We start from the raw sequence: 15,324 nt of genomic DNA, 5'->3' as shown, positions 1-15,324 counted from the left end.
TTATCCTGAATTAGACCATTGGTCCATTGATCTCGGTGATGTCTACTCCAGGAATAAGGAATCTGTAGCACTTCAGATGCTGTTGTGTCTCATCATCTCTAACTGGTGCTGATAAGAACTGAGAGTCCAACAATGTCAGAAGGATTTACCCATCTCCAAACTGTTCTTGGCTGGAAGTAGCTGTCCAGGGCCTATTCCCAGTCTTACCTAGAGAAGTCATGAATTGAACCTGAGACACTTATACATTCACAGCATGTACTCTGCCATCACTGAGCTATGGTCTTTCCTTAACCATCATTTGGCGTCATGTCTGAAGCTATGCCAATTTACAGGCCATAGTTTGCAAAACAGGATATTGAACCACACAGTTTGAAGCTGGCTTGCAAACACAAATTCTGCAAGCTGTGGTTTGCGCTCATGCTGGAATTCACAAACCACTAGAAAGCTAGCTAGGGCCACTGCTCCACCTACAGAGACTGCTGCACCATGGAGACAGAAGCAGATTTATGAAGCTGTGTGCTGATCCGATGGAAGCAGACAAGCACCTCTAAACTACAGATTACTTGCCGAACGTCTGGAACTTCAAACCATGGTGTGGGTTCTTAACTGTGCTTGGCATAAGAAAACCATAGTTTAGGGTGGTGCCTGAAATAAGAGTGTACATTTTTCACATGGAGAAGAGAATACAAGAGAAGAAAGCCTTCCACAGAGAATAATCTCTTAAGATTCTGAATATATGCTGTGCAGTACAGGATCATGACCACAATGCCCAGCACCAGTGCAAGGGAATTATTTTGCCTTTGCTGGGAGCTGGTCTCCAATCACTTTTCAGCTTTGCTCTATTTTTCCTCTCTCACATGTTGCAAGGGTTGCTTCTGCTTGTGCTATGTCAAAGACAGGAAGAGGCAGAATCAGCCTGCAAAAAATTAGGTAAAAACAAGTCTAAAGTTATTCTTTCCCTTGCTATTTTTTATTATTATTATTCTGAATGGGTTGATGAAAGCTAAGCCCCAAACTATTTCTTTGGCCAAGAACTAAAGCCATCAGGCTTAAACAGTCGTGGACAGCTGTGGAGTGGAGGCACTTACCGTATTTTTCGCCCTATAGGACGCACTTTTTCCCCTCCAAAAATGAAGGGGAAATGTGTGTGCGTCCTATGGGGCGAATGCAGGCTTTCGCTGAAGCCTGGAGAGCGAGAGCGGTCGGTGCGCACCGACCCCTCTAGCTCTCCAGGCTTCGCGGACCTCTCCGCAAGCAGCGGGAGCGCTCCCGCTGCTTGGGGAGAGTTGCCGGCATCCCGAAGCCTGCGCGCACTGATCTCAGCGCCTCCAGGCTTTGCGGATCTCTCCGCAAGCAGTGGGAACGCTCCCGCTGCTTGGGGAGAGTTGCCGGCATCCCGAAGCCTGCGCGCGCTGATCTCAGCGCGTCCAGGCTTCGCGGACCTCTCTGCAAGCAGCGGGAATGCTCCCGCTGCCTGGGGAGAGTTGCCGGCATCCCAAAGCCTGCGCGCGCTGATCTCAGCGCCTCCAGGCTTTGCGGACCTCTCCGCAAGCAGCGGGAACGCTCCCGCTGCTTGGGGAGAGTTGCCGGCATCCCGAAGCCTGCCCGCGCTGAGAGCTGCCTATTTGGGGGCTGGGGTCAGGGGAAGCTCGGGCCGCCCCAGCCCCACGCCTGGGGGGGAAATAATTTTTCCCCCTTTATTTCCCCCCAAAAAAACTAGGTGCGCCTTATGGGACGGTGCGTCCTATAGGGCGAAAAATACAGTAACTGACCTCCTGGCAAATGAGTCATTGCGCTCACTGGAATGGCGAGACAGAGAACAGGAGTGGCGGTGCTGTCAGTGCAGTGCAAACACACTGGCAGAGCCAATCTGGCACTTCTACAATTATTATTCTGCTCTTTGTGAATACAGATAAGAAGAAGGAAAATATTACATTAATATTCCAATTCTTCCACATTATAAATGGATCTTGCCAGAACAAAGTTGACTATATTTAATCACATTGTCCTATATTGCATCTTCTATGTGTCTCCAAATAAAGAGTATAATTTAATTCGATCTTGTGCTTTATTATTCCAACAAGATAGGCCATGATTATATTTGAGAATTATCAATATTATTACATGCTCAAAACACTTTTCCAAACAGACAAATTTCAGCCAAAAATAATGGTTACTTATTTAAGATCATATGACTAGGATGCCTTCCCCACTGAACATAAATCACTCTGAGGTCATTTCCTGATCTTAAGAACTGAAATGATTAAAAAGACAAAAGCCACTTTGAAATACGACTTCTTTCTCCCTCTCCTTCCCTCTACCCCACCTCCCCCAGCTATTTCTATTTTTTTTATTTCATTAGTCTAACTGAACAAAACAGGTATTCAAGAAAACTAAGCAGGAAAGTGGGGAAGGAGAATCAGATAACTGCAAAAAGAACCTGTAATTTATACCCAGATATACTGGATAAATATTCAAATCAAAATGAAAATATGATCAAATTTGACTTGCATCGTGAAATTTCATACAGGGCATTCGTTCCTGTTATTTCTCTTGGTTAAGACTTGCGACACTGCAGGTTCTTTTTACAGGAATTAATTCCAAATATTGTAAGCTCAGCAGCACCCTACTGTTGGCACATCACCGGCATATGAAGAGACTAAGGGCCTAGAGAAGCTTGTCTCTTTTTCTAATAAGCCTAAATCTGGGGATATTTAATTAAACTGATGGGCAGGAGAAGATTGGAAACAGACAAAGGAAGGTGCTGCTTCACACAGTGCATAATAAATTGATGGAGGCTGCATGATGTTGTGACAGCAACTGCACCTACATCTTAGATGGCTTTCAAAGGTATTAGTGGCTAAAGTCATGATGGAAGACTCCCATGTTCGGAGGCTGGATGCCACTTACTAGCAACTGCAGGGGAACAACAGTAGCCATTGTGGCAAACTGGGTGCTGGACTGGGTGAGGCATTGATCTGATTCATATTATTACTAATGGTCAGAGAATATGGGAGCTGGAGTCCACCAACATCTGGAGGACACCACATTGGCCACCCTGCGTTATAAAACTACAAAACTGATCTGTCAGGGAGCTGCAGCCTCTCCCAGAGTAGGTCATACACCTAATTCCCAGACATGGGAACCACCCACCCACAGCATTTCCATCTTATCAGGATTCAGCTTCAGTTTATTGGCCCCCATCCAGTCCATCATTGCCTTCAGACACCTGTCTTCACAGCATCTCCTGATTCTGCATATCATTAGCATACTGATGAAATGATGCTCCAAATCCCTGGATGACAGTTCCCAGCAGTTTCAGACAGGTGTTAAATAGCACAGGAGACAGAAGAGACCTTTGGAGCCTAGGGCTTTCCGATCAGAAGGACGGCGGTTCAAATCCCCACGATGGGGCGAGCTCCCATTGCTCAGGTCCCAGTTCCTGCCAACCTAGCAGTTCAAAAGCACGTCAAGTGCAAGTAAGTAGATAGGTACCACTCCGGCGGGAAGGTAAACGGCGTTTCCGTGTGCTGCTCTGGTTTGCCAGAAGTGGCTTAGTCATGCTGGCCACATGACCCAGAAGCTGTACGCCGGCTCCCTCGGCCAATAAATTGAGATGAGCGCCGCAACCCCAGAGTCGGTCACGACTGGACCTAATGGTCAGGGGTCCCTGTCCCTTTACCTTTACAGCACAAAAGCAATGCAGCAGAGCTACAATCTCCTAGTCCTATGTTCTGGCAGAGACCCTATAAGTCAGGGGTTAGCAAACATTTTCAGCAGGGGGATGCTCCACTGTCCCTCAGACCATGTGGGGGGACAGACTATACTTTTGGGAGGGGGAAATGAACAAATTCCTATGCCCCACAAATAATCCAGAGATGCATTTTAAATAAAAGGGCACATTCTACTCATGTAAAAACATGCTGATTCCTGGACCGTCCGCAGGCCAGATTTAGAAGGCGATTGGGCCAGATCCGGCCCCCAGGCCTTAGGTTGCCTACCCATGCTATAAGTAGCACCCTCGACTCCTAACTCCTTGAGACACTCCAGAACAACACCACATTTGAACGCCAAGAGCCAGATGTTCTTGCCACATCAGTTAACTGCACAGCAAGAGATTCTGGAGATGATCCAAAATAGCAATTGTATCAATATGACATGTGACTACATATTGAAGTAAGGAAGAAGAAACCAAAAGTAATCTTAACAGAAAACAACCTTCATGCACTGATAAATACAAGTCACATTCTGTTGGGTGTAACATATGCCAAACAACCGTCAATCCAAATTCAGACATATATGCCTTTAACATTGACCTTACTGAAGACTGGATTTTATGGCGTGTCCCTGTTCAAAACTGGGTCAAGAACATCGTTATAATCTCTCTCAATTACCAGATGCTCATAAGTCATATCACACAAGTATCTCAATCACTCTTGAAACAGAGTCCAAATTCGGACCATTAACATTCACTATAGCAGTTATCATATCCAAGGTCTTTGCCAACAAAATAAGGTATCACTCACCTGGAACAACTGCTGCTTGTAACACTACAAGAGGCGCATTTTATGCGTAACTATGGCCACACCTTTACATAGAAGCCAACTTGTAGAGGCCAAGGTCCCTTTGCCCACCCCAATAAAATATTTGAGGGGGCCAGGCCCCCTCTAAGTTGATGGGCATTGCCATTCAAATAGTGTGTGCACCACGTCTTGTGGTCAATTATCTGGGGTGGGGTTTACTTGCCCCACCTCCAATATTTTATTCAAGTTGGCACTCTTGCACCCATAGAATCACCAGCACATATTTCCAATACTCAGTCTTCACAAGGTATATCTTTTATCATCCACAAACACATGTGCCTCTTGCTACATCAGCTTTGAGATTTTTAAGTTTAGAAAGCACCTGTTTTCTTTAGTTACAAGAGGCCAAGCCCTTACAATTCCATGTGCAGTGGTACCTCAGGTTACAGATGCTTCAGGTTACAGACACTTCAGGTTACAGACTCCACTATCCCAGAAATAGTACCTCGGGTTAAGAACTTTGCTTCAGGATGAAAACAAAAATTGTGCTCCGGCGGTGCAGTGGCAGCGGGAGGCCCCATTAGCTAAAGTGGTACCTCAAGTTAAGAACAGTTTCAGGTTAAGAACGGACCTCCAGAACGAATTAACCTGAGGTACCACTGTAATAAAATTTAACGCCATCGTATGTATGCATGTGTATGTGTTTGTTTGTGTGTGGTTTTTTTGTTTTTGTTTTTTTGTGTGTGTATGTGGGAGAAGCAGTATTGTTATATTTTCTGAAGCCCAAGAATATCCCAGCTTATGAAAATCCACATAAATCATAACTAAAACAACAACAACCCAACCTATTTGTAGGTATGCCCCAAGGACACTTTTCCAGGCCTCCATATTGCAGTGCTGAAAACCACAACAACTTTATAATACAAACATCTGGAGCAAAAACTCCATGCTGAACAAACAAGTACAACAAGTATGTTGTATATACTGATGGAACCTGATAAGGCTCTAAGAACCTGAAAGACAAAAAGGAAAGCGGAGCAAAAACAAAAGGACTAAGGAAACAACCACCACTAAAACTTACAGCTCTGGATGGTAGTACAACCCAAAGGTCCTCCTCAGTGCTCTCCTCCCATTAGCCACCTGATTATACTTGCTAAAATTGTAGGAACACACCTGAACCCACATATAGGGCAATGAAGGCAGCCCTCTTTAGAGAAGTTTTTAATGTTTAATGCTGTATTGTGTTTTAATATTCTGTTGGGAGCCGCCCAGAGTGGCTGGGGAAACCCAGCCAGATGGACAGGGTATAAATAATAAATCTGGTGAAGTGAGCATGCATAAGGGCCGATAAGGTTTTACCCCAGGATTAAACTGAATTAAGCGCCCAAAACGGACTTTGGGCATGCCTGATATGCACAATAGCAGTCCAGGATGAATGTCACAATGGAGACATGTCTTTTTCTCATATGGTAGAAGTACAAGAAGCAGGTAAGAATGTAAGGAAACCACAATGAAAAAGCTTTGAGTTAAGGATGAGCTCTCAGTAAAAAATTCACTCCAGCTACACCATAGCAACAAAGATAAGCTATAGACACTTCTGATGTCTAAAATCCAGCAGAGACAGAGCAGAAGAAATTACCTGGGAACACTCAAGTGTCTCACTGTGCACTTGTTGAGAAGGCCAGAACTGGATTTATTCCAGGAAGATGTTTGTCAGGGTCTCCTGCCTTGTAAGATGAATGCTGTTGATTACCCACATAAAATGCAAGAAAGTTTACAAAATAAATAATATTTTTCTCTTTCGGAAGTAGGCGTATTCTGTGGAAAGTTTTCTGCTGGTGGGACGTCTGTTTTGTGTAAGATATGGTGCTGTTCTCTTCCCTCGTTGAAGTTTCCCTTTCTCTCCAGAATGCTCTAGCATAAACCCTTTAAACTCAAAATATTCCCAATGAAGTGGGTCACAGAGAGGGAGCTTACACACAATGAGCTCTCTCTATATCCAGCTAGTAATCTTCCGGTAATGTTAGCGCCTCTCATAAAATATCCTCAATAAAGGCTGACTTTGCTCACTAATATTATCAGGGATGCCAGGGATTCTGAGATTGGATCTAAGGGGATGGCTTTCAAGTTCTCTTATTCTAACCCATGGGTAGGCAACCTAAGACCCAGGGCCAGATGCAGCCCATTCGCCTTCTCAATCCGGCCCACGGATGGTCCAGGAATCAGCATATTTCTACATGAGTAGAATGTGTCCTTTTATTTAAAAGGCATTTCTCTGGGTTATTTGTGGGGCATAGGAATTCATTCATATATATTTTTTTCAAAATATAGTCTGGCCCACCACATGGTCTGAGGGACGGTGGACCGGCCCACGGCTGAAAAAGGTTGCCGACCGTTGTTCTAACCATTAGTTAGCCTAACAAAAATGTTAGGCTTTTGTAGTGCTGCCTTATGAGCTGCAGCGGTGTCCTCAAGTTAGATCTTCTGAGTTGAAGAGCAATTTTTTCAACAGTCTTGAAGATGATCAACAGAGTCTTCAATAGACTCCTGTGGCTTTAATTGCTTTAAGAATCAACATAGCATTAGTATCTTTGTCAGCCTCCACTGCACCAGCTAGGGGAAGAGGCTGGTGTCTGCAAATTCTTGGCAGATGCACTTCAAGTTACAGGAGCTTCAGTCTTCCTGTTATTTCCCTTAGATGCCATAATATCACTAAGGGGGAATATGCTCTTCATAATTAGTGAGTGAAGGGGGAAACTGCTTGCAGCCCACTGACTCACCTTGTGTAGTTTTTTCTTCCCGCTGCAAGAGCATTTGATCCTCTAACAAGAATCAATGCCCTGCCATTTTCTAGATGTTGTGTTCCTTCAAAAGAAATAGTTCTTCAAAGAGCTTTAAGATCTGTGTGACCAGCCTCTCTAGTGCTGGAGTGCACATCTTGAGGACCTTGACTGCAGTTAACTATTTTATTTTATCCAAACAAGCCAGGCACAGAAATCACAGTTTGATCTTGGTTTATTTGGACAAATAATAGTTTAGAGCCAGCGTTCGAAACTCCCATTGTTCTAGGCGCGTTCTGCAACAAGGAATTTCATTAGCACGAGCAGTTTCTGAGCTCTGGGTTGTTTGAAAAGGGGATTAAACAAATGAATGGACTATAAGGGGAATCATTCAATCGTAATCGACTTTCACTTCCGCAGTCGATTTTATTTGCGATTATTAATTTTCTGATGCTGTTTGGTTTGTTTAAAAGTTCTGTTATTAACTGTGATCAATTTGACTCCATGGGACTCTTGAATGAAGGGACTCTTGAATGAATGATATATAAATATATCTCTGGAATCAAGGGGAAAAATGATCCTGAGTACCAGTTGCTGGGGTCACAAGAAGGAGACGGCTACTGTCCTTATGTCCTGCTTGTGGTTTTTCCATAGGCCTCTGGTTGGTCACTGTGGGAAACTTGATTTCGGACTATATAGATCTTTGAACTAATCCAGTATGGATCTTCTTAAGTCCCTAAGATGGAAGCAGGCAGGTACACAGGACAAGACATTTTCTTTCTTTTTTTACTTAGCCTCTGCAACTCTCTCTCTCTTGAAAAACCCCTTTTCGGCCCCTCTGCTCCTTGCCTTTCATCATCTCATGATCAGGGGAAAATTGATTCAAAATGGAATATGATCTGACATTGCTTTGTAGGTAAGAGGGAAGAAAGAATCACATGTAGGATTGTCTCTGGTAATTTTTGCGGTCATGTTTGGTTATGATGTGATACTTTGCTGATTTTGGATTTTTATGTATTTTGTTAGCTGCTTTGGATATTTATGTAACAAAAAAAGCAGAATACATGTTCATTAACATATTATTGAGTCCATGTGTGTGTAAATTGGTGCAACCACAATTGCAAAAATATCTCATACACTGGGAACAAAAAATACCGCAGATACGTAAAATGTGTTTTTAAGAAAATTTATAGGTATGTACGTACCTATCCGCTACTGGGTCACCAATTTTATGTATTCGAAAATTGTCTGGTCTGATTTAGGTGTCATGTTAAACCCTAGTTAAGACTATGGTTTAGCATAAACCAGCCACTCAAAAGTCCCAAGGTTCCTTCTGAATTGACAATGCATTACTTGGGGGGGGGGGCAAACAAACCATAAGCCCAGATTTAAACTTAATGACAAATCAGCCTCTGCTTTGCTTCCTTTCTGATGCAGCAACAAGAGGAGTGTGGAAGGTGTCAAGTGTGGACTTTTGAGCATCATCAGAAGAACCACCTCACTGTTCACTCCAAACTCATCTTGTTTATGAAAGTGTTAAAAAGCACAGGTCCCAAAAACAACCCTTTGTAGAACGGTCCATTTATTCCTACTCTTTGCTTCCTGCAACTTAGCCCATTCAAGATTCACAAGAGGTCCTTTCCTTGACTACTAAGCTTACTCATGATCTCCAGAGCGCTCTTAAAGGTAAAAGGACCCCTGACCATTAGGTCCAGTCGTGACCGACTCTGGGGTTGCGGCGCTCATCTCGCTTTATTGGCTGAGGGAGCCGGCATACAGCTTCTGGGTCATGTGGGCAGCATGACTAAGCCGCTTCTGGCGAACCAGAGCAGTTCACGGAAACGCCGTTTACCTTCCCGCCGGAGCAGTACCTATTTATCTACTTGCACTTTGACGTGCTTTTGAACTGCTAGGTTGGCAGGAGCAGGGACCGAGCAATAGGAGCTCACCCCGTTGCAGGGATTCGAACTGCTGACCTTCTGATCAGCAAGCCCTGGGCTCTGTGGTTTAACCCACAGCACCACCCGCGTCCCCCAGAGGTTCTTACTGCTTTGTAAAATTTAATTTGGACATATTTGCAATGAGATCATAGGCCCCAGCAGTCTTATTATATATTTATTTAGTATGTTGTATGTCCCGCCTCCCCTTCCCCCACCACAAGAGCGCAAGGCTGTGTATATGGTTCTTCCTCTCCTCAATTAATCCCCACTACCTGTGAGGTAAGTTAGGCTGAGAGGCAGTGACTGGCCCAAGGTCACCCACTGAGTTTCATGACCCAGTAGGGATTTGAACCCTGGCTTTCCAGGTCCTAGTCTAGGGGTCAGCAAGTTTTTTCAGCTGTGGGCCAGTCCACTGTCCTTCAGACCATGTGGTGGGCCAGACTATATTTTTGGGGGGAAATAATGAACGAATTCTTATTCCCCACAAATAACCTAGAGATGCATTTTAAATAAAAGGACACATTCTACTCATGTAAAAACATGCTGATTCCCAGACCGTCCGCAGGCCAGATTGAGAAGGCAATTGGGCTGCATCCGGCCCCTGGGCCTTACTTTGCCTACCCCTGTCCTAGTCTGACACTCTAATCACTGCACCACACTGGCTGTTAAAAGAAAGAAAGAAAGAAAGAAAGAAAGAAAGAAAGAAAGAAAGAAAGAAAGAAAACATCTTGCATTAAGGATTCTCCAAGCAAGCTATCTGCATGAGAGCACAATACTGACCATAGCGCAGCAACGGGTATTTTGAAACCTCCTTCCAGGTATGAACAGCAAGCAAGCAAAAACCCTTATTCACTTGAAAGGGTTGCTATGGAGCTTTTGCCTGACAGGAAACAGCCACGAAATGTTAATGGGTCATTTCAAGTAAAAAAGTAAGGTGTGGGGATTAATACAGATCACCTCCAGCCAACTTGAGATAGTGGTGTGTCTATATCTGCTGGCTTGCCACTGTGGCTGGCGGGATATATTTTAAATTGAACAATGAAAGGCTGTCAGGGCTGCCTCAGGTCTCAGCTCACCAAAGACCAACGCCAAGTTCTTCTTATATACAAGGATGTTTATTGCAGTTCATAGTAAGTTCCACAAGCGAGGCGTGCAGCCCCCACGTCTGTTAACCTTAGACGGTAGAAGTCCCCTCTGAATCAGTCCCTCCCCTACACCAGTTTAAGAGGCTTACGCTGCTCCACCTCTTTCTCTCTTTCCTTTTCCGCAGGGTCCTTCTGCCCGCTGGGGTTCCGCTCCTCCTGGATTCCCCTGACGCTGAATCCTCAGACTGCTCTTCCCCCCTCCTGCGTGCTTTGGGACCTGGCTCCTCCTCCGGGCTCCCTGTACTTCCGCGCGCCTCCACATTTGAACTTGGCGCGCGCGCCCAACCTCTAACCTTCCTTTTGACAGTTATGCTACTCCCCTCACTGCCCTCCTCCCCTTGCGGGAGAATGGCTTGCTCTGACCCCTCCTCCTTCTCTGCTGCCGGAGCTGTTTCCCCTGACACACTGGAACCTCCCCCCACTTCGCTGCGCTCTGGTGGGGAAGCTGGCCCTGATTCCCAGCTGCCGCTTTGGGGTCCCCTGCTGGCCCCCCGCTCCTGACACTTTCCCCCTGGGGCTCCCCTTGCCCTGACCGCAGGCGCCCCTTTCTGGGAATCCTCTGATTCGCTGGAGAGACTCATGGAATCCCTTGCGTCATTGTCATCCTCTTCCTCGCTGTCCTGGGATTCCTCTCCATCGCTCTCCATTTCCTGTGCCTCTGTCCCTGTACCCCTGACAAAGGCAAAAATTGTTTTTGTTGCCAACTGTCTCCATTCCATGATGGCAGTCAGAGGCAAAGGACTCCAATGCCTTCTTCTCCAGCGTGAACAGTAAAAGAGGCTTTAGCAGAGTTCTTGTCTTACAATGCAGCACACTCACTTAAGACACTAACTTCACTCCTTATGTACAAAGTGCAAGGCGCTTTCACTTTAAGGGCCTTAAATCGCTTAAAAGTTTGCACTCTCACCAGAGCTGTTCACACTGAGGAGACGAGCAGCTTACAGACTCCTTTGCTTGTGGTCTTGGCTCACCTTGCTGAAAATGACTAACAACAAAGGGGATGTTCTGGGGATATGCTGGGAACCTGATGAAAACATCTCTGTGACCATCCTTGGTTCCCAGTTGTCTACCTCTAGCTGAGAATCATCATCCTAACCACTGCTTTTCATGAATTCTGGAGTGGATGTGAAAGGCCCAGGGATGCCAGCGATCCCTTGTCATACAGTTACTCCATTCTAGGATCAAAAAACCAATGTTTAGAAATTTACAAACTCACTCATGCCCTGAAAGCATGGAAACGGTAGGGCAACCCCCTTAACATTTGCACCATGTCCCAACGCCTATCCTATGGCTGCTTGTGTTGTGCTTTTTTAACCCACACATGTCATTGGTTTGTCAACCCCCAGGTTGGGAAATCTTTGCAAATCCTAGATATTTCTTTCATTCATTTAGAGGAGGGTCAATCTGTTGCAGAGGCCTCTGCGTGTTTACTCACAAACGGATGGCTTGCTTGCCTCCTCCTTTCTCCTGCTGACTTCATGGTCTTATGATGAAGCCGGCACTTGCTCTGATCACTTTCTGAGCCACCCACCCCCACCTCCACCTCCACTGCCACCTCAGTCAAAAAGGGGAGTGTGGGCTCTAGAAGCTAACTTGTAAGGGAGCACAACATATAATTTCTGCATCCTGTGAATCAAGGATGGGGAAGCTGTGACCTGCCAGATGTTGTTTAGTTGCATGATGGGAGCTGCAGTACAACCACATCTGGAGAGCCGCAGGTTCCCCGTCCCTGATATAAGCAGCAAACACAGATGCTTTAACTTACAACTTTCATGTTTCACAGCATATGAACTCCTTTGTAAATGCCTCGATTTTTCTGTTACACTGGAGGGCTTTGATCTCATGGCTGTCTAATTTTTTTTAAAGGAATTTCACTGAATTGCATCACCTCCTTGGGTGATGTTACTGTGCTGCCACTTTATAACTGTCAACATTCATGCTGCACTTGAAAGTTTTAAAAGCACTTTGCAAGCATTTATCTCGGTAATCTTTTCATTAGTCCTGTACGGCAGGCCATTTTTACTACCACCCCCATGTTGTCTCTGGTTTATCTCCTGGTTTGCCCGCTGGTTCAAACAGTGAGCACAGCAAACCACGTAATCTGTCACTGTTCTTCCCATATTGCCCCAAGGAAAAGTTAAGAGAAAGCTGCAATAGTGTGGCTTGGTGACAACTGTTGAATGTAGCCATCTGTTATCATCAAAGGCTGCAAATCAAGTTAATACAGCAGAGATCTCAAAACAGAGAGCGGGTCACTTGCGGAAGTAAGTCATTTGACTACAGTTGAAGTCTACAGTTGAGGTCATCATATGAAGTACATGGTCAAAGAATTAAACCTGTAGAAAACATCTGCACATCCTACAGATAGGGATATACAATAATTAATGTGAATTCTCTCTCCCTCTCTCACACACACTGACTCATACACAGATGCAGTCACCCCCTTCCCTCTTCCACCTACTATCTTCCACAAGCCTTAGCAGCCTGGCAGCAACCATTTTTCTTTAGGGAAGAGGGTCCATGCAGGAAACAACGTCTCGCAGTGAGCATGTGTGAAATAACTTGCCCTTAAATAAATGTATGTAAATTGTCTTTCACGTGAGAACTTTACCATCTGATATCTTTATTCAATATATAGCCCTCCCCCCCATCAAATCATGAAGAGTAATAAAGTGTAATACCCTTGCATTTTCTAAAGAGAGAATTTAAACTGGGGGGAAAGGAGAACTGGATGTATGTTATAGGTGTGCAAAAGGAGTCAGAAAGATGGGTCTGCACTTTTAATGTTGTTGGATACCTTATAATCCTTACTCGTCTATGCCATTTTTCCATACTGTGGGGGCTAAATCATATTGATTTGATAATGTTCAGGTGTTATTACAGGAGACTTCCTCTCTAATTATACAGATATGCCTATGCCTATAGAAAAAGGGACATACCTCAATTTAAAGTTCAACATAACTTATAAGAACGAAACCTTCACCCACAAGGGATGAGGGAGAGAAAGAGGCATCTTGTATGTATACAAGAGAGGCAAGCAACCATCTCAACAGCTGCTCTGCTTGTGTGTCTGTATGTGTGACTGAGGGGAGCAGAAACCCATGAGCTAATCCATGTGTGGTGTGTGTGTGTGTGTGTGTGTGTGTGTGTGTGTGAGAGAGAGAGAGAGAGAGAGAGAGAGAGAGAGAGAGACAACCCCAGCAGCCAGCCCATGCATGTGTGCTAAAGAGAACGAACCCCAATGGTTAGCCAGCCAGCCAGCCAGCCAGTGTGCTTGACCATGAGAATCCCCCACCACACAGCTGTGTGTGTGTGTGTGTGTGTGTGTGAGAGAGAGAGAGAGAGAGAGAGAGACAGGAAGAGAGATGGAACCCCAGTCTATGCAGGTGTGCAGGAGAGAGCCCCTCAACAGATGGCCTGTGCCTGAGAGAATCAAAACCCCAGCAGCAAACTCAACCTAAGATGTACACCTGTGTGAGAGCAAGAGAACCTCAACAGCCAGTCTTGGTGAGTGAGGGAGCACCACACTGGCAATCTGTGTGTGGGGTGTGTGTGTGTGTGTGTGTGTGTGTGTGTGTGTGAGAGAGAGAGAGAGAGAGAGAGAGAGAGAGAGAGAGACTGAGAGAAGAAACCCAGAGAGAAAGAAAGAGAAGAAAGCCAAGAGAGGAGAGGGAGAACACGCACACAGAAATTCTCTGAAGACTGCCTGTGTGCGCCCCTGCGCGTGCCTTGCAGGACTCTCATGAGGCAACCAGTGTGCCAGAGGCAGAGAATGAGAGACTCATCACCACCACCGCTGTCTCCAACCTGTGCGCGAGACCGAGAGCAGGGGGAACGGCCCACATCACAGGTGTGGGAGAGAGAAAGCAGTCATGGACCCGCAGCTTCCTTACAGGATGCAACCAACTCCTCGCCTTACCCGGCCAAAGGATCGCCCCCCTCTCCGACCTCCGTAGGCCTCCCTCTCCCCTTTCCCCTCTTTCCTCTTGGAAGGCAGCAAAGAAGAGCATTGCGGGCGCAGCCTGGGCCCAGCGCGGGGTCCCCCCCGCCGTCCCCAGCCGTGGCGAGTAGAGGGCTCTCCAACTCCGCGTCGCCGGCCTGTAGAGCATCATCCACGCGCAGTTGCGACGGCTGGCGTTTGCGGCACCGCCGTCCCCGCAACCCTCCCTCCATCGCAATCCGCAGCTCCTTACCGTGGGCAGCAGCGGCTCCATTTGCGCCCCTTGGTCTTTAATCTCCATCTTCTGCGCTCTTGGGAACGGGCACCTCTCTCGCGCGCGCGCCCTCGCCGCCTCGCTCTCTCGCTCGCTCTCTGCAGTGGCGGCCGCGGCTGCTGCTGCTGCTGCTCTTTCCTTCGGCGTGTCTCTGGCACAACCAGAGGCTCCCTCGCTCGCTCGCCTCTCTCTGCTTAGTATTCGGATCAGGTAGCTCTGAAGCAGGAGGCAGCCGCACGCCCCGACTCACCGGCGAGTCACATGGCTCCCACTCACACCCGGAGAGGCGGCGGCTGCCTCCAGGGCTGCCGGTGGGAACCCAGATTGCAGGACGGAGAAAGGTAAAAAGTGGAGAGACCGGCTTCCGGGATCCTGGAGGTGGAGGTGGAGGTGGAGGTGGAGGAGTAGAGGAGGAGGAATTTCTCTTCCCCCACCCCGCCCAATTCAGCCCAAGTCGATGACTATTATTGCAGCATTTACACACACACACACACAAATTTGATGGGCATTGCCACTCAAATGGTGTGGGTGCGCCCCATCATGTGATCAAATGGTGTGGGTGTTCCCTGTCATTGGAAGGGGGGCTTACCTGCCACTCAAATATTTTATTCAAGTTGGCACCCCTGAAATTATTTATGGATTTGTTGCATTTATAACCCATCTTGCTGGTGCACTGAGCGAGGCCAAACTTTGACGCCCTAAATGGATCTTCTCCATTTTAG

General features: G+C 46.4%; 1 protein-coding gene across 6 annotated transcripts in view; it reads right to left on the bottom strand.

The window, feature by feature from the left end:
* SLC4A10 (solute carrier family 4 member 10) overlaps positions 1–14,973 on the bottom strand; it is a 168,657-nt gene extending 153,684 nt beyond the window's left edge. For 3 of the 6 annotated variants that reach the window (XM_081198843.1, XM_081198847.1, XM_081198844.1), the window contains exon 1: positions 14,582–14,973. In XM_081198843.1, coding sequence (XP_081054969.1) covers positions 14,582–14,629 — 48 coding nt within the window. In that variant the 5' untranslated portion in view covers positions 14,630–14,973. The remainder of the gene's footprint in view (positions 1–14,581) is intronic. The other 3 variants (XM_081198846.1, XM_081198850.1, XM_081198848.1) reach the window with 2 other exon arrangements.
* Between the last annotated feature and the right edge of the window lie 351 nt (positions 14,974–15,324).

The sequence above is a fragment of the Podarcis bocagei genome (genome assembly GCF_964188305.1).
Source record: "Podarcis bocagei genome assembly, chromosome: 1".
Taxonomy (NCBI): Eukaryota; Metazoa; Chordata; class Lepidosauria; order Squamata; family Lacertidae; genus Podarcis; species Podarcis bocagei.
This window is presented reverse-complemented; position numbering and strand designations above follow the sequence as displayed.